General features: G+C 42.7%; 1 protein-coding gene across 2 annotated transcripts in view; it reads left to right on the top strand.

Annotated features, from left to right (window-relative positions):
- The window catches only part of LOC129826464 (ceramide transfer protein-like), a 45,815-nt gene that overhangs the window by 11,828 nt on the left and 8,958 nt on the right, over positions 1–25,029 (top strand). For both annotated transcript variants that reach the window (XM_055887222.1, XM_055887224.1), the window contains 7 exons: positions 5,208–5,324; positions 12,535–12,642; positions 15,202–15,337; positions 15,623–15,709; positions 16,007–16,164; positions 24,263–24,355; positions 24,701–24,787. In XM_055887222.1, coding sequence (XP_055743197.1) covers positions 5,208–5,324; positions 12,535–12,642; positions 15,202–15,337; positions 15,623–15,709; positions 16,007–16,164; positions 24,263–24,355; positions 24,701–24,787 — 786 coding nt within the window. The remainder of the gene's footprint in view (positions 1–5,207; positions 5,325–12,534; positions 12,643–15,201; positions 15,338–15,622; positions 15,710–16,006; positions 16,165–24,262; positions 24,356–24,700; positions 24,788–25,029) is intronic.

The raw sequence follows: 25,029 nt of genomic DNA, 5'->3' as shown, positions 1-25,029 counted from the left end.
GAGAAATTTCACATAGCTTTCCCTAAGTAAGCATGTCCCGATTTTCAGGAAAAGTTGGACATTTCACCTAGATATCCCGAATATGATGACTGCGGTGTACAACATAGAAGCTTATCACATTCTGATCATCTTACTATGCTTCTTCACCTGAGATTGGCCCCCGATTGCTAATCAATCAGTTCTTTATTCTCCAGGCTCCCCTGTGTCATCAAAATGGACAACCTTGCAATGAGTGACATGTATCCATTGTGATTTTCCCTGGACTTTTACTGCTGACCTCGTTATGAGCAAACCTTGATAAGGACCTTCTCATTTTGGCGCTAGCATCTCTGTTACATATTTTTTTACCATCACCCGCTGTCCTGGTACTATGTCATGTTCCCCCTTGGGAGTTATTCCCCACGCCTCTTTAACTTGTCTGTCTGCTTCTCCTATGTGTTAGAGAGTTGTATGCAATAGTTAAGCATTGTGTCACTCAAAGTGAAACAGTGCTTTTCTCAAATCTAACGTGCCTGGTAGTGACATGGGTCGACCTGTGATGACCTCAAATGGACTCAACCCTGTGGTTTTGTTATGTGTTGCCCTTTAATACATAATACCGTAGGCAATGCATCTGGCCATGCTATCCCTTCTTGATGCAACTTTGAAAGTCTTTCAAAACTTGATTTGTGTTTTCTACCTGTCCACTCGATTGAGGATGATAAGGGCAGTGTAGTTGCCAGTCTATGTTCAGAAGACGAGCTACCTCCTGACACACTTTTCCTGTGAAATTAGTGCCTTGGTCGGAATTTAATTGTTCTGGAAATCCCCATCTGGGAATGATTTGTCGAATAGAATTTTAGCTGTGTGTTGTGCAGTTCCTTTCTTAGTAGTGTAGGCTTCAACCCATCGTGAGAAACTATCAACAACAACCAGCACATCTTCATGTCCTTTACATTTGGGCGGCGTGATGTAATCAAGCTGTAGATGTCTGAAGGGTCCTGGTAGGGCAGGTGCTCGTCGTGTCTGTACTTTTACTCGTCCCTTGGTGGTGTTTTCCATACAAATGTTGCAATTCGCCACAACAGCCTCCGCCTCTTTCCACACACCAGGATTCCACCATTTGCCCACAAAACGATAAGCTGTCTTGTCCACACCAATGTGTCCCAAAGAGTGGATCTGTGTCACCAAGTAGGGTAAGAGTGCATTTGGCGCTACACATCTCAGGTTGTATTTCCACACACCTTGATTGAGTTTGCATCCTGCAGCCATTCATTACCACACTTCATTGTTCGCATATCTCTAATGTGTTGCAATGTATCCAAGGTGTATCTCCTAATCAGTTTAGCTGACAGAGGTTTTCTCTTGGCAGCCGCCTTAGTAGCTCTGTCAGCCAAATCATTACTTTTGTCTAAAGATTCTTCCATGTGCTTTCATTTTCAAAATTGCAACTTGTCCAGGTAACTGGAGAGCATTCAGTAGAGCCATCACCTCTGGTCCGTTCTTCAAAGGAGCTCCCAGTGATGTCATGAATCTTCTGTTTTTCCATATTTTTCCAAAATAATGGGTAACACCAAAAGCAGACCTTGAGTCTGTGTAGATATTAGTTTTCCTTCAGCTTGTTTACATGCTTCTGTCAAGCCACCAATTCCGCCACCTCTGCTGATGTTCCTGCAGGTAACGTGTCTGTCACTATCACATTGTCCGTTGTAGTAACTGCCCAGCCTTCCTTCCTCACCCCCCCACCCATTTAATTTGTTTTACATTTTAGTCATTTAGCAGACGCTCTTATCCAGAGCGACTTACAGTAGAGTGCATACATTTTTATTACATTTTTTACATACTGAGACAAGGATATCCCTACCGGCCTAACCCGGACGACGCTATGCCAATTGTGCGTCGCCCCACGGACCTCCCGGTTGCGGCCGGCTGCGACAGAGCCTGGGCGCGAACCCAGCCCAGCCTGGGCGCGAACCCAGAGACTCTGGTGGCGCAGCTAGCACTGCGATGCAGTGCCCTAGACCACTGCGCCACCCGGGAAGTGGCGCAGTGCTTGAACTGTCTGTTTAAGATAAACTCACGGTTTTCCAAAGAATGACTCTAAACTTATCAGAGAGCTGATCCGAAACCAATTCACACCAGTCGTGTTCAAGTACTGTGGTATCTGGAGGATACATGAGAGTAGCCGGATTACATGGTGTCTTTTCAACTATACACATGTCCCATAGATCTTTAATCACTACTTTAGTGGAGTCCATAGCTTCCTTGCTAATGGGATATTGTTTTGTGCAAGGTGGAGCAACACCTGTAAAGCACACTGGTTCCTTATCCAAAGTTCCACACTCATTTTTCTTTGTAGTCCAAATAGGATAGTTCTGAACTGTAGAGCCCTGCAGTTGTCTAATTTGCCACATCACCTTTCCTTCAGAAATATTCAATGTAGTCAAGTTGCATAATAACATCAATACCTAAAATAGGCTGTTCAAATGAGCCTATCCACATTCCTGCATCAACCTTCATTGGACCAAGAGAAATTGATAATGGTTTGTTTCATATCTGTCTTTGTCCACCCCCACTCCTGTCGCTCTCATGTTCTTGCCTGTGTACTGAGGACATATGTTTTGCATAAGATATGGGCAATACAGTGACTTCAGCACCTGTGTCTACGAAAGAAAATGTACTGCAAAGTTGTTAACCATCATGTTCACATATATTTCATTCGATTTCATATGTACACCAGCTGAGATGGGACATAATAGGGGGTCTGTTAGTGTACCTCCACATCATCCAGAAAACTCTGCTGCTGAGCCGGAGAGGGCTTCTTAAATTTCTGCATCAGCGTTGGGGCTGTTGCCTTGAGTCCTGTTTCACTTAGACGGACCCTGCTTATCCTAGCCACTTCTCATAAAATCAAGCTTTCTTTTCCGACATTGTCGTTGCCAGTGACCAGAAATCCCACAATAATGACACACCAGGTTTCTCTTCTGCTGAATGGATATTGTTGTTGGTTTCACTCGGAACCTGCACAACTCTGATAACAGACGGTTTATTATGTTGATTGATGTCTCTGTCCAGTCGTGACCGTCTGTCTGATGTTGCCGTAGTTTTGTCTCTCCCAGTCATTAATTGTGTGGAACAAATGTTTTTCGCAAATATTGTATGGATCAGCTGATGAGTGATTACACTCAATTCCTCCAAAAATGAGGCATCCATGTCGGTTAACCCACTGTGTCTAATTACAGAATGAGAGAATTAGGTGAAAACAAGTGGATTCAGGGATCAAGTGTAGCTGAAGCTGGGACTGGCTTATGCTGGAGGCCAATAGAGATGAAAGAAATGCCACACACTTTCCCTCTTTCAATACAGTGGATAAAAAGGGGTATGCCAAGTGTACTCTCTGCCTGAAAGAGATCAATTATGCCAACAAAGGGTATCATGCTCTGCTGGCACATTGTAGAACAGATGTCCACAGGCAGAAAGTGAACAATGTAATAACGTGCAGTGTAGCCCAAAGATATTGTTTTCGTTGTGTTGAATTTGACAGTAACACTTGTTTGTGAGTGAGGGGGATTATTACATTTTTTTACTTAATGAGTGTTATTTTTGCACACAGTCTTGTGCACTTGATCAATGTCTACTATAGTGGCAACTATAATAGAGCAAAAATAGAATGCCTGTTTGTTTCATTCATATTTTACTTTAAGATGTTTTTTCCCCCAATTGCAATATTCATGTGTGTGGTCACAAGCGTTCTATTATAAAGGCTGTCATGGCTAACTGCAATATTAGTGTATTATTCTGTCAAGACTTGAGTGTCATTTGCAGTAAAGTCTTGGCAACAAATAACTTTGGATTGCTTTACTTACATTTTTTAGCTGTGAGTTAGGTTCACATTAACCACTTATTTTACACACAGAGACTGATCATGTAGCTCATATTTGTGGTTTAATTAGTTAACCTGCATTTACCGCAAGCAGGAATCTTTTTTTTTTTTTTGACATGTTTCAGTGCAGTCACCTTTTTGGGCCCTCACCGGTTTGTATCCCTGTGTTGAGGACTTACGTTAACCACACGTGTAAAAATTGCTACTCAACTAGCAACTTACTTCTATGCAACAAGAAGGTTTCACAAAAGAAAGGACTCTAACCCCTAACCGAGCAAGACAAAACTCTGTAATAGAACAAAGGACTTGAACCCTTATACATCACAGATACTTTTCACTCATTGCATGCACTAATTTTAACCTGATTGGGTTCTTTTAAAATTATATTGGTCTAGACTCACTCAGCACTGATGGCCATCAATCAGGAGATTAAGAGTTGATTCTCCTCTGGATCAACACACAGCTGTTACGTTTTCTTGTTGTTCAGACCAATTCATCCCGGTCACGGCACCAAATGTTAGCAGTTGATGTTATTCTTTAATAGCACAGACCCCAAAGCAAATCAGGGGAAGGAAATATGTTTATTCAAAGAGGATAAATCACAGATGTTATGCTGAGAGGTAGATAGATGGTCATTCTCCCCTGTCCTCAGTGATGCTCTTCTGTGGTTCTCTCCCAGTTCTCCACAGAACAAAGGGACAGCATATCGTTTTATAAACCAGCCCTAACCTGTGGTTGACCAATTAGAATTCCTTGCAATAAAACTGGGCCAAATAACAAGTATCCTATTTCAGGTCACTGTATAGACAAATCCCTCCCATACCCATTGCTCATTAATCCCCTATTACAGAAAAACTACAATTTCCATTGATTGTTAGTACTCTATTAACCTCTTGTCCTCTGCATTGTGTATTTATCTTCAAAATATTCTTACAGTATTCACCAAGTTGGTTTATATTAAGATAATGTTTTAGAGGGCCAGAGATACACCTGTGATGATAATCTGAATTCCCCAAAAAGGCCACTAGATGTCATATGATAAAATTCTGGTAGTTTACTGGTAAACTTCAAAAGTTTAAAGTAGTATACCCTTTGCACCTCTAGTCAGAACCACATCCCTCCTACAACCAACATGTTGATTGGAATAAGCCCTGCATAATAATATAGCCTAGTGTTGGGTGTTTGGGCCTTGTTGAGTTGATTCTGAAAGAGGAATCTATTGACCACTCATGTTTGTTTTTTAAAGCGGTCGACGCACTGCTTTTCCCAAAGTACTTTCTGCTGTAGGGTTTGACGTCTCCTGTATAGGCCGAGTCACTCATGTCTCCACTCTCTCTCCCTGCAGCCCCACGAATTTGACGAGTGTCGTTTTGACATTAGTGTCAACGACAGTGTGTGGTACCTACGGGCAGAGGACCCAGAGCACCGGCACCAATGGATTGACTCCATCGAACTACACAAGGTAAGACTGAAGGATCTCTTTCTCTCTTGTACACAGAAGTGACATACCAGAGATATTCCCCTTGGCATGTGCAATTTACATTTATCCTCCAATACTTTAAGATCTACACAAAAGTGCACCAGCCTAGTGGTTGTTTTGGAATAGAACGAGAGGTAGAGGTAGTCAAGACTAGAGGTTAGAGAGGCAGCCAGTAGCCAGAAAGTTTCTAGTTCAAGTCTCGGGCCAAGAAATACAAACAAGTGAGAGATGGTGGCAACCGGAAGCATGGTGATTTCAGATCCCATATTTACAGTATGCTACCATTCCCAGGAATTGACATGTTGCAACATGACTGCTTCTTAGTGGAACTGGTCGACTGGTTGGTGACAGTGGGACGAACAGGAAAAACTTGGTGTGTGTGTGTTAGGGCCAGGATGATACCACAGATAGAACAATGAGGAGTTATTTCACCAGATGTATACATGTGAAGCATCTGCTTGGTGTTTCCTTCCACTCACTACCAAATATGGTAGTGAGAGGAAGCCCAGTGGTCGGCAGGTTGTTGAAGTGTGTGTGTGTGTTGCTCAGAGGCAGTACATTCATTGTCGTCAGTTCTATAAAACAGTGCCAATTTTCACTGTCACTAAATATGATCATATTTATTTTACAGTTATAAGGCAGGTGAAATGTAATGGCTGTGAGTCCCTAAACTGATTATTCCTATATGTAGATATTTAAACTTAGCATACTTCATGCCCTATTCACCCACTTTTCTTGAATAGGAACTCATTTTCCCCTCAGAGGTTATCAGCAAAGTCGGTGCTAGTAGGAAAAGACGAGTGCATGTTTTTTTTTGGGGGGGGGGGGGGGGTGTAAGACTGAGATGTCTCATTTTAAGATACTCTTAGACGAGGTAAGGTACTTCAGCTTGTCGTCAAAAGTGAGCACGTCTTAGCAATAAATAACTTTTTTTTTACCAGAAAGGTGAGTTATACACTGAGTATACCAAACATTAGGAACACCTGAGTTGCACCAGCCTTTTTGCCCTCAGAACAGCCTCAATTCGTCTGGCATTGACTCTACAAGGTGTGAAGCGTTCCACAGAGATGCTGGCCTATGTTGACACAGATGCTTCCCACAGTTGTGTAAAGTTGGCTGGATTATCCTTTAGTTGGAGGACCATTCTTGATACACACGGGAAACTGTTGAGCGTGGAAAAACCCAGCAGCGTTGCAGTTCTTGACACAAACCGGTCCGCCTGGCACCTACCTTGTTCAAAGGCACTTAAATATTTTGTCTTGGTCATTCACCCTCTGAATGGCACACATCTACACTGATTTGAAGTGGATTTAAGTGACCTCAAAAAAGGATCATAGCTTTCACCTGGATTCACCTTTATTTTATTTATTTATTTTTATTTAACCTTTATTTAACCAGGTAGGCAAATTGAGAACACGTTCTCATTTACAATTGCGACCTGGCCAAGATAAAGCAAAGCAGTTCGACACATACAACAACACATAGTTACACATGGAGTAAAAACAAACATATAGTCAATAATACAGTGAAAAAAATAAAAAAAATAAGTCTATATACAATGTGAGCAAGTGAGGTGAGATAAGGGAGGTGAAGGCAAACAGATATATGTATAAATAAATAAAAATATAAAAAGGCCATGGAGGCGAAGTGAGTACAACACAGCAAGTAAAATAAAAACTAAAAAAAACACTGGAATGGTTGGTTTGCATTGGAAGAAAGTGCAAAGTAGAGAGAAATAATGGGGTGCAAAGGAGCAAAATAAATTAATAAATAAGTACAGTAGGTAAAGAGGTAGTTGTTTGGGCTAAATTGTAGATGGGTTATGTACAGGTGCAGTAATCTATGAGCTGCTCTGACAGCTGGTGCTTAAAGCTAGTGAGGGAGATAGGTGTTTCCAGTTTCAGAGATTTTTGTAGTTCGTTCCAGTCATTGGCAGCAGAGAACTGGAAGGAGAGGCGTCCAAAGGAAGAATTGGTTTTGGGGGTGACTAGAGAGATATACCTGCTGGAGCGCGTGCTACGGGTAGGTGCTGCTATGGTGACCAGCGAGCTGAGATAAGGGGGGACTTTACCTAGCAGGGTCTTGTAGATGACCTGGAACCAGTGGGTTTGGCGACGAGTGTGAAGCGAGGGCCAGCCAACGAGAGTGTACAGGTCGCAGTGGTGGGTAGTATATGGGGCTTTGGTGACAAAACGGATGGCACTGTGATAGACTGCATCCAATTTATTGAGTAGGGTTTTGGAGGCTATTTTGTAAATGACATCACCGAAGTCGAGGATTGGTAGGATGGTCAGTTTTACAAGGGTATGTTTGGCAGCATGAGTAAAGGATGCTTTGTTGCGGAATAGGAAGCCAATTCTAGATTTGACTTTTGGATTGGAGATGTTTGATGTGGGTCTGGAAGGAGAGTTTACAGTCTAACCAGACACCTAGGTATTTGTAGTTGTCCACATATTCTAAGTCAGAGCCGTCCAAAGTAGTGATGTTGGACAGGCGGGCAGGAGCAGGCAGCGATCGGTTGAAGAGCATGCATTTGGTTTTACTTGTATTTAAGAGCAGTTGGAGGCCACGGAAGGAGAGTTGTATGGCATTGAAGCTCGCCTGGAGGGTTGTTAACACAGTGTCAAAAGAAGGGCCAGAAGTATACAGAATAGTGTCGTCTGCGTAGAGGTGGATCAGAGAATCACCAGCAGCAAGAGCGACATCATTGATGTAAACAGAGAAGAGAGTCGGTCCAAGAATTGAACCCTGTGGCACCCCCATAGAGACTGCCAGAGGCCCGGACAACAGACCCTCCGATTTGACACACTGAACTCTATCGGAGAAGTAGTTGGTGAACCAGGCGAGGCAATCATTAGAGAAACCAAGGCTGTCGAGTCTGCCAATGAGGATGTGGTGATTGACAGAGTCAAAAGCCTTGGCCAGGTCAATGAATACGGCTGCACAGTATTGTTTCCTATCGATGGCGGTTACGATATCGTTTATGACCTTGAGCGTGGCTGAGGTGCACCCATGACCAGCTCTGAAACCAGATTGCATAGCGGAGAAGGTGTGGTGTGATTCGAAATGGTTGGTAATCTGTTTGTTGACTTGGCTTTCGAAGACCTTAGAAAGGCAGGGTAGGATAGATATAGGTCTGTAGCAGTTAGGGTCAAGGGTGTCCCCCCCTTTGAAGAGGGGGATAACCGCAGCTGCTTTCCAATCTTTGGGGATCTCAGACGACACGAAAGAGAGGTTGAAGAGGCTAGTAATAGGGGTGGCAACAATTTCAGCAGATAGTTTTAGAAAGAAAGGGTCCAGATTATCTAGCCCGGCTGATTTGTAAGGGTCCAGATTTTGCAGCTCATTAAGAACATCAGCTGACTGTATTTGGGAGAAAGAGAAATGGGGAAGGCTTGGGCGAGTAGCAGAGGGGAGGGCAGTGCTGTTGTCCGGGGTAGGGGTAGCCAGGTGGAAAGCATGGCCAGCCGTAGAAAAATGCTTATTGAAATTCTCAATTATAGTGGATTTGTCGGTGGTGACAGTGTTTCCTATCTTCAGAGCGGTTGGAAGCTGGGAGGAGGTGTTCTTATTCTCCATGGACTTTACGGTGTCCCAGAACTTTTTTGAATTTGTGTTGCAGGAAGCAAATTTCTGCTTGAAAAAGCTAGCCTTGGCTGTTCTAACTGCCTGTGTATATTGGTTTCTGGCTTCCCTGAAAAGTTGCATATCACGGGGGCTGTTCGATGCTAATGCAGAACGCCATAGGATGTTTTTCTGTTGGTTAAGGGCAGTCAGGTCAGGAGAGAACCAAGGGCTATATTTGTTCCTGGTTCTAAATTTCTTGAATGGGGCATGCTTATTCAAGATGGTGAGGAAGGCATTTTAAAAAAATGACCAGGCATCCTCTACTGACGGGATGAGATCAATATCCTTCCAGGATACCCCGGCCAGGTCAATTAGGAAGGCCTGCTCGCTGAAGTGTTTCAGGGAGCGTTTGACAGTGATGAGTGGAGGTCTTTTGACCGCTGACCCATTACGGATGCAGGCAATGAGGCAGTGATCGCTGAGATCTTGGTTGAAAACAGCAGAGGTGTATTTGGAGGGCAAGTTTGTTAGGATGATATCTATGAGGGTACCCGTGTTTACGGAATTGGGGTGGTACCTGGTAGGTTCATTAATAATTTGTGTGAGATTGAGGGCATCAAGCTTAGATTGTAGGGTGGCTGGGGTGTTGAGCATGTTCAAATTTAGGTCGCCTAGCAGCACGAGCTCTGAAGATAGATGGGGGGCAATCAGTTCACATATAGTGTCCAGAGCACAGCTGGGGGCAGAGGGTGGTCTATAGCAGGCGGCAACGGTGAGAGACTTGTTTTTAGAGAGGTGGATTTTTAAAAGTAGAAGTTCAAATTGTTTGGGAACAGACCTGGATAGTATAACAGAACTCTGCAGGCAGTCTTTGCAGTAGATTGCAACACCGCCCCCTTTGGCCGTTCTATCTTGTCTGAAAATATTGTAATTGGGGATAAAAATGTCAGAATTTTTGGTGGTCTTTCTAAGCCAGGATTCAGACACGGCTAAAACATCCGGGTTGGTAGAGTGTGCTAAAGCAGTGAACAAAACAAACTTAGGGAGGAGGCTCCTAATGTTAACATGCATGAAGCCAAGGCTATTACGGTTACAGAAGTCATCAAAAGAGAGCGCCTGGGGAATAGGAGTGGAGCCAGGTACTGCAGGGCCTGGATTCACCTCTACATCACCAGAGGAACAGAGGAGAAGTAGGATAATGGTACGGCTAAAAGCTATGAGAATTGGTCGCCTAGAGCTACTAGAGCAGAGAGTAAAAGGAAGTTTCTGGGGGCGATAAAATAGTTTAAAGGAATAATGTACAGACAAAGGTATGGTAGGATGTGAATACAGTGGAGGTAAACCTAGGTATTGAGTGATGATGAGAGAGATCTTGTCTCTAGAAACATCATTGAAACCAGGTGATGTCATCGCATATGTGGGTGGTGGAACTGCAGGGTTGGATATGGTATAGAGAGCAGGGCTAGAATCTCTACAGTGAAATAAGCCAATAAACACTAACCAGAACAGCAATGGACAAGGCATATTTACATTAAGGAGAGGCAAGCTTAATCGAGTGATCAATAAGGGTCCAGTGAGTAGAGGTTGGTTGGGGTCGTGGCGATCCAGACAGCTGGCCGGGTATATGGCTATCGGTAGCAGCATAGGATGGAGGTCTGTTTGTAGATACCTCGTGCGTTTCCGTCGGTAGGTTCCGTGTAGTGGGGTTTTGTTCAGATAGCAGCCGATAAGACAGCTAACGATTAGCGGGCCTCAGATGAGCGTTCAGGTAACGTCGGGACGGAGGTGCCGGTTGGATAAATCCCTCGGGCAGATAACGTCGGCAGTCAGTCGTGAAGGCCCGGTGGGGTTCCGTATCTGCAGCAGCAACAAAGAAACGGGTCCGGATGGTGATGGAACTCCTCAGCTGGCTAGCTCCAGCATGATTTGAGTTAGCTCCGGGGTCGACGTAAGCCAATAGTCCCACGTTATGCAGCTAGCTAGCTGCGAAATCAAGGTGCAAGTGTCCAGAGCCTGCGGTTGGATTCCGGGGAAACTGAGAGAAAAAAAGTCCCGGAATGCTCCGGTCCGAGTCGCGTTGCACAAAAGTGCCGGTAGATTATCGAGCTAAAGGAATAGCTGATGACCGCAAAACGTGGGCAGCTGAAACACCAACGCTAGCCAGCAAACCGGCTAATTTCGGGGCAGCTACAGATTAGCTTCTGGCTAGCTATCGGAGTAGCTTCTGGTTAGCTTTCAGGCTAGCTTCTGAATTAGCCCCTGGCTATCTTCCACGATGGATTTTCAGATTGAGGTAAATAATACTTATTGTAATTGGTGAAGCGGGTTGCAGGAAAGCTTTTGCAGGAAAGCTTTTGTAGTTGAGTTCTTGGATAATAAAATAAATAAAAGGTATGTGAAGAAAAGGTGTAAATATATATATATATATACAGGACACGACACGACAATACGGAAAAAGACGTCTGAACTGCTAAGCCACCTTGGACCTGGTTAGTTTGTCATGGAAATGTTCTTAATGTTTTGTATACTCAGTGTATTTATGGCACTATGCAGCATTACTAGTTACTGTTTATGACAATCTGACTACTTTGCGTATATGTATTTGCTGTAGGCCATTTCAATAAATAAGAAAGCAAGGGGAGAATGTAGGCTAGACACAGCGGACAATTCCACTAAAGCAGCTCAATGTCCTGTCAGGAAATATACTTTCTCTTGTTGTTCGCTTGTTGTTTTTGTCTGCCAATCAGAGTTGACCAAGCGACACTACAGTCCACAAGAAGCAACATGTGTAGCAAGTGAAGTGAGAGCTAATGCAAGGTCATATTACACTGGCTGAAGCACGAGAGGCACGTCTCTGGTCCCTCTCCCTTGCATCCTGTGGGCACCACACACACACACACACACACACAAGCCTGTTACATACTGAAGCTGCCTACACCAGCCAGGAATATTAGAAAATATTTTCCTCTACATAGCCTCTGTCCAGGCTTTCAGAAACATTAACTTTGATTGTGATTATAGCCTAACGGTGGTTATAGCTGAGGTTTTAAATATTTTTTTTGCAAAAAAAAGTGGTTGGCCAATAGGGGTCGATACCATCGTATATCACAATGTTTTTTGAGTATATAATCATGATAGGACAAATGTTGACATCTCCATACCCAAGCATACAATGCACCGTACCAAGCCTCCTATAGGCCTCCAAACCTATTGGGTCACAAGCTGGCGTAGTCCGTGTTCCTGTTCCCCCTTCAATAGATCCCAATGGACTAAAGGCAATCCTTGTGCTTTCCTGTAGTGTACCTGTTTCTCAGGGTTTGATTCTGTATTTCACTGGGGGAATAATGTATTTTTGGCTGGGGGAATAATGTATTTCTTACTCTGGAGACTGGTCGAACACCATGTTCCCCAACTTCATTCATCGAGTACACCCAACAGCACGCACTTTTTGTTGTAGCCCAGGAACAAACACATCTAATTCAACTTGTCATGGGCTTGATGATTCGTTAAAAAGTAGAATCAGGTGTGCTTTTCCAGGGCCACAACAAAAATATGTACTGTTGGGGGTGCGTGAAGACCGGAGTTGAGAACACTGGTCTAACGTATTCTCCCCCCACCCCTCCAGGCGGAGTCGGGGTATGGTTCAGAGTCCAGTCTGAGGCATCATGGCTCCATGCTGTCTCTCACCTCTGCTGCCAGTGGCTTCTCTGCCACCTCCACTTCCTCCTTCAAGGTAAACCACCACAACACTCACAACAAATTTCCAGGGAAATTCCATGGGAAAGTCAACCTGCACATGCCAAAATAGTTAGTCACTTCCAAATTAAACCACATTTATAATTATCCTTAAGGTCTACATGTTGGAGTTCAGGCTTTATTTGAAAAGTTTAAGTAGGAAATTGTATGAATTATGTCCATTTAAGAGTAGCAAGCCAAGTCTCGAAGGCTTTTCAGTCAATCATATTTCATGGCTTTTTGAAAGAGCTCACAGTGCTTATTTCTCCACTCACAGCTGTCCCCCAGTGCTGGTTATGAAGATGTGATGTTAATGAAGCAGTATAGACCAAATTGAAGTGTTGTGAGTTTTGTTTGCGTGTTCTACAGTCTTGTAAAGATAGCCAACACCCCTATGTCACATCCATAATGTTTTTTAGGAAAAGTTTTCTAAAACATGCACATAACATCAGTCACAGCCTGTAAAGATAACTTTTATCAAGGTTTTATATGGTCTATAAATGCTTTCTATCTCTTCATTGCCCGTATCCTTTTTCAGTGTTATGATATCCGTAACATCTATTTTAATCATTGAGCAGACGCTCTTATCCAGAGTAACATCACATCCACAACGGTTGTAGATGTGATTGATATTGATGTATCATGTCTTAGCTTGTGCATTCACCACATTTTGTGTGGTTGTTCTGAGATGTATTCTTCAGACTTTTAAAGAAGCAATTATTAATATCTTGAAAATGATATGTTCCGTCTAGCTAATGTTATCTTGGAAAATATGAGCTGAAATGCATTTCTCATACATGGTAGTAATGTTTTAAAGGATAGAAAGATAAGAGTGCTTATCAACAATCTGAATAGTCCTGGAGGGAGTGTCCTTTTCAAATGAAAGTACCCCAAAATATACCAACTTAATCCAGTGTCCAGAAAAGTGGATTGACAGTATAGGCACATGTACTCGGGAAGTATTCAGATCCCTTGACATTTTCCACATTTTGTTAAGTTACAGCCTTATTCTAAAATGGATTAAATATTTTTTCCCCCCTAATCAGTCCCTCCAGGATTTTGCGGGGAAAAATTGTGATTTCTGCGACCAAAGATTTTGCTGCAGCTATTCTGAAATTCTGCAATACATTTTGCAATTCAGTCATGGTGATCTGCCGCTGCTGTGGGAACTGTTCTGTCATTCTCTTATGCTTTGCTGATTCGAAGTGACTGTTGATTGTCGACTTTCTCTAGTTTCCAAAAACATTTGGAAATTGTTTCGCATGGACGTTAGCTGTTATTTTCGTTGGCAAATGAGGGATTTTTGGATTGGGCCATTTTCCACGGTAAAAGTGCGGGAATTGGTCAACATTGCGACCTCTCACCTAATATGCGCTGATTGGTTGATTTTGCGATCGCGGAATTCTGGAGAGACTGCCTAAGCAATCTACACACAATACCCCATAATGACGGAGCGAAAAACGTTTTTTAAAAAATCACATTTTTTAAAATAAAAAACAGGTACTCATTTACATACGTATTCAGACCCAGGTGCATCCTGTTTTCATTGAACATCCTTGAGCTGTTTCTACAACTTGGAGTCCACCTGTGGTAAATTCAATTGATTGGACATAATTTGGAAAGGCATACACCTGTCTATTTAAGGCCCCACAGTTGACATGTCAGAACAAAAACCAAGCCATGAGGTCGAAGGAATTGTTCGTAGAGCTTCGAGAGAGGATTGTGTCGAGGCACAGATCTGGGGAAGGGTACCAAAATATTGAAGGTCCCCAAATACAGTGGCCTCCATTATTCTTAAATGGAAGAAATTTGGAACCACCAAGACTCTTCCTAGAGCTGGCCGCCCGGCCAAACTGAGCAAGTGGGGGAGAAGGGCCTTGGTCAGAGAGGTGACAAAGAACTTTCCAGACGGCACTGTATATGCATAAATAGAATGTTAGAGTACTAATTGGCCTTGTATACTATTCAGGCTATCTGTAATTATGCAATATGCTTTCCGCTGACCTTTTTTAAAAACATTCCAAATGACAACAAATGTGTTATGATAGATTTTGATCACAATCTTTAAGATTCTGTAACATGCATACATACGTTTGTCATTTCCATGATTACTTTAGAGGACAGTCTTTTCAGTATTGTTGTTTTTGTGTACAGCCTTTCCTTCGAAATGGCTATCCATATTTTGACCTAAGACTTGCAAATTCACAACTTTTGCTAATATGTTCAGTCTCCCCAAAAAGCTTGTCCATTTCATGTAACCACATAACGCTTTTTATTTGCTTTATTTCGCCAACGTGCCAGAAGTCTGCTTTCTTGGTATACACCCCCCCAAGCGGAGTTTGTACATTTTATGAGCCATTTAAATTGTTATTTTGCATACGCAGGAATTGCTCCTGGACAATACAGCCCCTGGAAAGATGTAGCTAGGCCTTTTGTTTAATTCATTCATTACCAAGGGACAAACCTTAACTTGGTGCAGACGTCCCGTTGATACCCAATGCATGATTGTTTAATTATGTTAAGATCTAACAGTGTGTTTGTGTTGTTGGACCTGAAGGGCCACAGCCTGCCGGAGAAGCTGGCGGAGATGGAGACGTTCAGAGACATCCTCTGCAGACAGGTGGACACGCTGCAGAAGTACTTTGATGGTTGCGCAGATGGCATCTCCAAGGACGAGTTCCAGAGAGACAGAGGTAGACCTAATGTAGCTGGTTAACATGGAGGGAGAGGGACTGTGGACTCCAGGAAGAGTAGCTCCTGCAAAAGCTAATGGGGATCAAAATAAACAAATAAGCTAACATGGAGGGAGAGGGACAGTCAGAGGCACTGAAGAATACCTGGAAGGGGCTTTGGGGGCTTTCTGTGGGTTTTACAGTTCCATATTGAACTGGCCATGTAAATTGTAATAACCACACTTGCAACAGAACATGGAATGGCAACCCAGGTAGATCAATGATGGAGGCTTGTCTCCTTTCCAGTGGTGGAGGAGGATGAAGACGACTTTCCCTCGAGCACACGGCCCGATGGCGACTGCCTTTACAACAACAACGGCAGCAAAGAGAAGCGTGAGGATCAGTGTGTAAATTCACACTTATACTATTACTAAAGTTGCTACTACTTGCAGCAATATGAGTGTTTGTGTCCTTGAGCAAGGCACTTAACCCCTAAAATAGCTCCAGGTGCGCTGCACTGTAGATAACACAGCGATCCGCCCAAATGTGTGTTTGTGTTGAATATGTTTGTTGTGGAAGCAGATCAGAAAACAAATTTCAGTTTCATCACCCCTAAAGCACAGTTATGTGTAGAATGGTGGCATGTGACATTAGAACCATGTCATCTAACAGTGTGTCTCTCTCTCCCAGTGTTTCCCCCTGCTAATCCTAAGGGCATGAATGGGATCGACTTTAAGGGCGAGGCCATCACGTTTAAGGCCACTACAGCTGGGATCCTGTCCACCCTTTCCCACTGCATCGAACTCATGGTGAAGAGAGAGGACAGCTGGCAGAAGAGACTTGACAAGGTATGGCACAGCCCACTGCTGTCACAGCTAATCACAAGTATTCTTTAGCTACCAACAGGGTCATTCAACCCCTCACCTCTCTCATGGGACACTTCCCCAGTCAGGTTGTTGTTGCAGAAGAGAACGAGTTATCATTTCTAATCGAACATGGCTTGTAAAATAGAAGTGGACTGGTGTGTTTTATGGTTTAAGCCAGTGAGAGGAGACCGTACACAACTCCTGGTTCAGCAGAGGCTTTGTCTAACCTGAGGTGGCAGATCCAGTCTAATATGTGTGTGTGTGGAGGTGATTGGTGCATCTGGTCACCTCAATGCCCCACCCCGCCTTAATTGGCTTAGTTTCATTATGCCTGACTGTTGTGTGTTTGGAAAGAATCTCTCTCAGGTAGTAAGTCCAACAGTTGTGCAATAGGCATGTAAAACATTCAACTCTTCAGGGAAGACAATAGTGAGTTTGCATTCTATTAGAACTATTAAAACATGGTTAGATTACAAAGTTCTTTCAGACAGAATGTCAATGACGGCACATGTTAACCTGTCTAGGATCAGCGTGGCGCTAGCGGCACACCCCCCCCCCCCCCACTGAAAAACCAGTGCCGCGAAATTCAAAAAAAATATTTTTTTAAAATATTTAACTTTCACACATTAAAGTCCAATACAGCTAATGATAGACACAGATCTTGTGAATCCAGTCAACATGTCCGATTTTTAAAATGTTTTACAGGGAAGACACAATATGTAAAGATGTACATCTATTACCTAAAAACACATTAGCATAATCCACCATCTTTTATTTGTCCACCAACACCAGTAGCCATCACCAATTCGGCTAAACTAAGATATTTATAGCCCCTAACCAACAAAAAAACTCATTAGATGACAGTCTGATAACATATTTATGGGATAGGTTTTGTTAGAACAAAGTGCATATTTCAGGTAGATGGCATAGGTTACAATTGCACCCACCGTCACAAATGGAATAGAAAAACTACTTAGAGCAACGTGTTTACCTGCTTACTAATCATCAAACATTTCGTAAAAATACACAGCATACACGAATCGAAAGACACAGATCCTGTGAATACAGACAATATTTCAGATTTTCTAAGTGTCTTACAGCGAAAACACAATAAATCGTTATATTAGCATAGCACATAGCACATAGCAGCCCAGCATTGATTCTAGCCAAAGTGAGCGATAACGTCAACATCGCCAAAAATATATTAATTTTTTCACTAACCTTCTCAGAATTCTTCAGATGACACTCCTGTAACATCATATTACACAATCCATATAGAGTTTGATCGCAAATGTTTATATTTAGCCACCAAAATCATGGTTAGACAATGTGAAATGTAGACAAGCTGGTCAGAAAATGTCCTTGCGCCACTTAGACAGTGATCTACTCTTATACATAAATACTCATAAACGTGACTAAAAAATATAGGGTGGACAGGGATTGATAGACAATTTAATTCTTAATACAATTGCGGAATTACATTTTTTAATTTATCCTTACTTTTCAATACAGTTTGCGCCAAGCGAAGCTACGTCAAAAAACATGGCGTCCTAAGCCACTAAAATGTTTCGACAGAAACACGATTTATCATAATAAAAATGTCCTACCTTGAGCTGTTCTTCCATCAGTATCTTGGGCAAAGGATCCTTTCTTGGGAGTAATCGTCTTTTGGTAGAAAGCTGTCCTCTTGCCATGTGGAAATGCCAACTGCGTTCGGGATGAACTGAAAAGCGTGTCCAGCTATTCACATCGTTTCAAAAATAAATGTCCCAAAATCGCACTAAACGGATATAAATTGCTATAAAACGCTTTAAATTAACTGCCTTATGATGTTTTTAGCTCCTATAACGAGTGAAAAGATGACCGGAGAAATATAACAGGCTAAACTAACGCTTGGAACAGGAGCGGGTCGGTGTCCAGCACGCGCGTTACGCAGCAAGGAAAGACTTGCTAGCTACAGGGTTTTTTAATTTATAGGGCCTGTGAACGCGCAATCGACCCCATTGGAATCGTCATCACGTAAAGGCATCCAGGGGAAGACGTAAGAAGTGTCCGTATAGTCATAGCAATGACAGTGCCCTTTTAACTGACTTCAGAACAGTGGCCAACATTTCTCAAATCTGACTCCATGTCAGGGAAATTGCTGTAGAATGGGCTCTGTTCCACTTAGAGACAAAATTTCAACTCCTATAGAAACTATAGACTGTTTTCTATCCAATAATAATAATAATATGCATATTGTACGATCAAGGATTTTGTGGGAAGCCGTTTCAAAAATTACCCAATTAGCATAAATAGTCTAAACAGCGCCCCCATCCCCAACAGGTTAAACACCTTTCAAGACAATCCTGCTTTTGAAGGTAGAGGGGTTCTTTTCATTTTCATCATGTGAAATAAACCACACTTCATCTGCATTTCTGTAAAGTCACATTTGAATGGTTTAATTGTTTGAATGGTTTAGTGGTGATTTGAGTGGATTAAGAATTGAGAATTTCCTTTGTAGATACTGCAGTCTGTAGGTATTCACCTCCCTACTTTGCGTCAGACACATGACAAAGCTTCACATCCTTGCTCTGCTCAGCTGTTGAAAACCAGTTCTTCCATTTTTTTCCCCAAGGCAAGTTGCCCAACCCAAGAAAGGGAGGTAGGAGTAGCCTGCAGTTGGTTTCGACTACCAGCGTGGCTGGGTGTGTGTATCTTGAGTGTAGCCTATGTTGATCAGGGAGAGAGCTTCACAGGACACACACTCCAACACACAAACTGGAGTAAGTAGTAGGATGACTGCTCGGACATCGTGGTACCTTCTGTCTTCCTGGAAGCCCTCGCTACACAAGAGGGCCGACATACTGAAATACGAAAGCCAGAGATGGATCCCACTACAGACTTGCAGCCGCTTCTTTACAGTACGTATTATAGTGTAGGCATTGGATGAAGCAAATCAACTTGAATGGGGGAAACCACACTCCCAGCCTCTCGTTATGAGCCGTCCGACCCTTACCGAGAACCACATACCAGAATTTAACAGGCTTGTTAGCAATTGAGCTTTAAGAGTATTTTCTGCGCCTACATAGCCTAGCTTGTATCAGTTAGATTAAAACAAGACTAGTGTTCATAAAGTGACCATTGGACTTAAAAAATTGCGGATTGACTACGTTTGCAGGCGCAACAGTTCATTTATTTATCGCTCTCACATGCTCATTTTCTGTCCCTTAAGAACCAACGATGTGCTACTTTTTTGTAGCATTTCTGACAATGCTAAAATTGGGACCAACAACTCGGGTTGCTGCATAGCTAGCTAACACCAGGCACATGAGAAGCAAGACCAACCTTCATTTCCATTTCCCCTAACCCTTTCTTAACCTAATTCTCCTACAGATACTGATAGGATCGAAAGAAAAGCAGCACTGCTCTTGGCTCAGCGCTCTCCATTCAAAACGTACCTTAACATTAGATGCTGACAATGGTTCAGCTCCTAGAAAGAAATGATCAAATATTGAGGAAGCTTATTCTAATGCTTAGGGTATGCACTAAATTCAATATTTGTCACATTGCACACATTGTTAGGCCTACACTATGAAAATAGAACTCAATTGATTTCAATGTGATTATAGGCCTACTGTATTTCTTTCAATGCAGTCATCTGTTTTCATTTGAAGCAGCGTTTTACCCTTTGCTTGTTTATAACAATTGCGAAGACATTGGCAACTTTGTGTTGTAGTCAACTTCGTTCTGAAGTTATCGGCAGTCACAGAGCGACAGATAAAATAAATGTTTGTTTAGCTGAGATCCTCTGTGTATAACTCCTTCAAGACTGTTGGAAAAGCATTCCTCTTGAAGCTAGTTGAGTATCAAGACTGTTGGAAAAGCATTCCTCTTGAAGCTAGTTGAGTGTCAAGAGTGCAAAGCTGTCATCAAGGCAAAGGGTGGCTACTTTGAATAATCTCAGATATAAAATATATTTTCATTTGTTTTGGTTACTACATGATTCCATATGTGTTATTTCATAGTTTTGATGTCTTCTATTATTCTACAATGCAGAAAATAGTCAAAATAAACCCTGGAATGAGTAGGTGTGTCAACTTTTGACTGGTACTGCATATACCCTTCAAATTAGACAATTCAGCTATTTCAGCCACACCCGTTGTATAAAATCGAGCACACAGCCATGCTACTCGGCGCTCTCGCTCTGTGAGCTTGTGTGGCCTACCACTTTGTGGTTGAGCCGGTGTTGCTCCTAAACGTTTCTACTTTACAAGAACAGCACTTACAGTTGACCTGGGCAGCTCTAACAGGGCAGACATTTGACAAACTGACTTGTTGGAAAGGTCGCATCCTGTGATGATGCCATGTTGAAAGTCATTGAGCTCTTCTGTACGGGCCATTCTACTGCCTATGTTTGTCTATGGAGATCGCATGGCGGTGTGCTCAATTTTATACACCTGTCAGCAACGTGCGCCATTCGCCACCGGTTTGGCGGTGGGTCAGTCATGGTGTGGGGTGGCATTTCTTTGGGGGGCCGCACAGCCCTCCATGGGCTCGCCAGAGGTAGCCTGACTGCCATTAGTTACCGAGATGAGATCCTCAGACCCCTTGTGAGACCATATGCTGGTGCGGTTGGCCCTGGGTTCCTCCTAATGCAAGACAATGCTAGACCTCATGTGGCTGGAGTGTGTCAGCAGTTCCTGCAAGAGGAAGGCATTGATGCTATGGACTGGCCCGCCCGTTCCCCAGACCTGAATCCAATTGAGCACATCTGGGACATCATGTCTCGCTCCATCCACCAACGCCACGTTGCATCACAGACTGTCCAGGAGTTGGCAGTCTCCTCATCGGGAGCATCCTCAGGCATTGTAGGGAGGTCATACAGGCACGTGGAGGCCACACACAGTACTGAGCCTCATTTTGACTTGTTTTAAGGACATTACATCAAAGTTGGATCAGCCTGTAGTGTGGTTTTCCACTTTAATTTTGAGTGTGACTCCAAATCCAGACCTCCATGGGTTGATAAATTTGATTTACATTGATAATTTTTGTGTGATTTTGTTGTCAGCACATTCAACTATGTAAAGATTAAAGTATTTAATAAGAATATTTCATTAATTCAGATCTAGGATGTGTTATTTTAGTGTTCCCTTTATTTTTTTGAGCAGTGTACTTTTGGCCATGTAGTGTAGCTACTGTAGTAGGTCAAAGCTGTGTGCTGGAAAACCTTAGTAGAGCATGGGTGGAGTAGGCATCATGTGAATTTCCTTCTGCTTCAGACCAATGGCTACTTCTCACTTAGCTTTTTTCTTTAATAGGCCTAGGTCTCAGCGATGGCTGCTTCCAACACACCACAGCAGATTGGAATACGCTCTAAATTGAAACCAAAACCGACTGTTGTACCTCAGTTTTCTACTTCCCTCATTTTTTCTAGTCAATATTTGGACTAGTATTTGGTTCAATTTCCAGTATGTTGTAGTTGTTTGATAATAGGGTTTAGTCACTAGTTTGACAGATCTGTTAGTTGGAATTTGAGTTAGTTTCGAGTTGGAGATTATCCTAATCCAAAGGTGTACTGTCTTTCTATCCTTAGTCATTACAATTGTAATGGACCTGTGGTAGAGATGTAGGCAGCAGCACCGTTCAGTAGTGTCCTGTTCCATCTTGTAAAAGTTTGTTTTTAATCCTGTGTGACATTTAATCTGCTTCATGTTGTTATTGGAATTCTGTGTCTTTGAAGTAGGTGTGCCTACTGTTCCGTTTAGTGTTTGTTGTGGATTTCATTGTGCGAAGCGGCACTTCGTTCTCTTTGTACTTTGTGACAGCCCTCAAGCCAGTCAGCCAGGTTTAGTGCACCTAAGTGGGGCATCATGAGCAAGGAAGCACCTCCCTCCTGCTATTGGAAGACAAGTCTTAGAGGTTGCCAGACAAAGACCAGCCTCATTTGTCTTGAGTCAGTTTAATTACCTCTGGTGGAGCATGAGACTGGAATTGAAACTATTTTGAGCAGAGTGGCCTAGCGTAGAATACTGCATAGAATCGGCTTGCCTTTTTCTCCAAACGTAACAATGGTCATTATGGCCAAACAGTTATATTTTTGTTTCATCAGATCAGAGGACATTTCTCCAAAAAGTACGATCTTTGTCCCCATGTGCAGTTGCAAGCCAGGGTCTGTCTTTTTTATGGAGGTTTTGGAACAGTGGCTTCTTCCTTGCATTGCGGCCTTTCAGGTTATGTTGATATAGGACTGGTTTTACTGTGGATATAGATACTTTTGTACCTGTTTCCTTCAGCGTCTTCACAAGGTCCTTTGCTGCTGTTCTGGGATTGATTTGCACCTTTCACACCAAAGTATGCTCATTTCTAGGAGACAGAACGCGTCTTCTTCCTGCGTCTTCTTCCTGAGCGATATGATGGCTGCGTGGTCCCATGGTGTTTATACTTGCATACTATTGTTTGTGAAGATGAACGTGGTACCTTAAGGCATTTGGAAATTGCTCCCAAAGATGAACCAGACTTGTGGAGGTTTACCATTTGTTTCTGAGGTCTTAGCTGATTTCTTTTGATTTCCCATGATGTCAAAGAGGCACTGAGTTTGAAGGTAGGCCTTGAAATACATCCACAGGTACACCTCCAATTGACTCAAATGATGTCAATTAGCCTATCAGAAGCTTCTAAAGCCATGACATAATTTTCTGGAATTCTCCAAGCTGTTTAAAGGCACAGTCAACTTAGTGTATGTAAACTTCTGACCCCCTGGAATTGTGATACAGTGAAATAATCTGTAAACAATTGTTGGAAAAATGACTTGTCATGCACAAAGTAGATGTCCTAACCAACTTGCCAAAACTATAGTTTGTTAACAATAAATTTGTAGAGTGGTTGAAAAATGAGTTTTAATGACTCCAACCTAAGTGTATGTAAACTTCCGACTTCAACTGTGTGTGTGTGTGTATATATATGTGTGTGTGTGATATATATATATATATATATATATATATATATATATATATATATATATATATATATATATATATATATATATATCTATATCTATATCTATAAGATGTGTATATATATATGTTATAAAAAGATATTCAGTTGAATTTAAGCAACAGCTGCTAGTCTCAGCTACTAGCTTTGACCTTGACTTTCATGAGCATATCATGTGGCAGCAGTAATCAGCCTGCCGCATCCCCTATCAGTCCTCACTCGCCTGTTTCTCTCACTCGCCTGTTTCTCTTTCTCTCTTCTCTCTCTGTATATATATGTATATATATGTATGAGCCATGTGTCCTTTGAAACACAACCCTGCCAAGCCGCAGTGTTTCTTGACACACTGCTCGCTTAACCCGTAAGCCAGCCGCACCAACGTGTTGGAGGAAACACCGTACGCCTGGTGACCGTGTCAGCGTGCACTGCACCCGGACCGCCGCAGGAGTCGCTAGTGCGCGATGGGACAAGGACATCCCTGCCGGCCAAACCCTCCCCTAACCCGGACGACGCTGGGCCAATTGTGCGCCGTCTCCCGGGTGCGGCCGGCTGCGACACAGCCCGGGTTCGAACCCGGATCTGTAGTAACGCTTCAAGCACTGCGATGGAGTGCCTTAGAACAAATGTATAAATCTAACAGAAGACTCATCAGGGGTCTGCAACCCCGCTCACCATCATGACTACATTACATTTAAACTGATGGAGGAACAGATGTGCAGGAAGAGCGAACAGAGAGAAACAGGCGAGTGAGGACTGATAGGGGATGCGGCAGGCTGATTACTGCTGCCACATGATATGCTCATGAAAGTCAAGGTCAAAGCTAGTAGCTGAGACTAGTAGCTGTTGCTTAAATTCAACTGAATATCTTTTTATAACAGGTGCCAGAAGGTTCTTTTAGATCGGTATGGCTGAAAAATGTGGTAGCATAATATGAAACGGTACCATGATATTCGAAAAAGTATCATGACGTTTTTGTACCATGTTTCCAGTATACTGTTGCAACACATTGAGAGTTAGATTTGAGATGGCGATTTATCTTACCACAAGCTTAAAGCCTCTTCATTAACAATATTCCTTCCAGTTGACCCATTGACTGTGTGTTCAGGAGCTGGAGAAGAGGAGAAGGGTGGAGGATGCCTACAAGTCGGCCTTGAGTGAACTGAAGAAGAAATCTCACTATGGAGGCCCCGACTACGAGGTAAGAGTTCCAAACCTTTCAAACTGTCCTGACACTTCCACCTGTAGTGACAATGAATACTGGAACCAATCCACATGAGTTATCATAGGTATCTGACTTAGTAATGACTCAGGAAATGAGAAGAGACAAGAATGCAAAATATTTATTTCCACTTATGAGTATAGATACTATAGAATGTACATTATAGCTCATGGTTATGCCATTGTATTAGTCATAGTGGGTATATACCAGTCAGATTGCGGGGCATTGATTCCTGTTGCATGACATTGGCTACTAGATTGCACATCCTGAAAACAGTACATCTGTCGTAATGAGTTGTACCTTGTTATGGTGTTGTTTCTACAGGAGGGTCCTAATAGCCTCATAAATGAGGATGAGTTCTTTGATGCGGTGGAAGCTGCCCTGGACAGACAAGACAAGATAGAGGAGCAGGTACGTTACTATTTTACTCTGCTCGCTAGTTCCCACCTGCCGGGATTCTGTATAGATCTGAAACGTCTGTGTGGCGGATTTTCCTTCCTTGCATAACCAAGAGAACATGTCCTTTCCTTTCAGATCCAGAGTCTAGATATTGGACCTACAGGTGTGATCGTTTTGGGATTACATAACTGAGTGTATTATGAGAGCGTATTGTGAGAGTAATTAGAGTTGTCTGTGGTGTTGTGTGTACCTTC

This window comes from Salvelinus fontinalis, chromosome 28, assembly GCF_029448725.1.
Source record: "Salvelinus fontinalis isolate EN_2023a chromosome 28, ASM2944872v1, whole genome shotgun sequence".
Lineage (NCBI taxonomy): Eukaryota > Metazoa > Chordata > Actinopteri > Salmoniformes > Salmonidae > Salvelinus > Salvelinus fontinalis.
The sequence above is the reverse complement of the archived record's forward strand: the minus strand, read 5'-3'. Positions and strand labels throughout refer to the sequence as shown.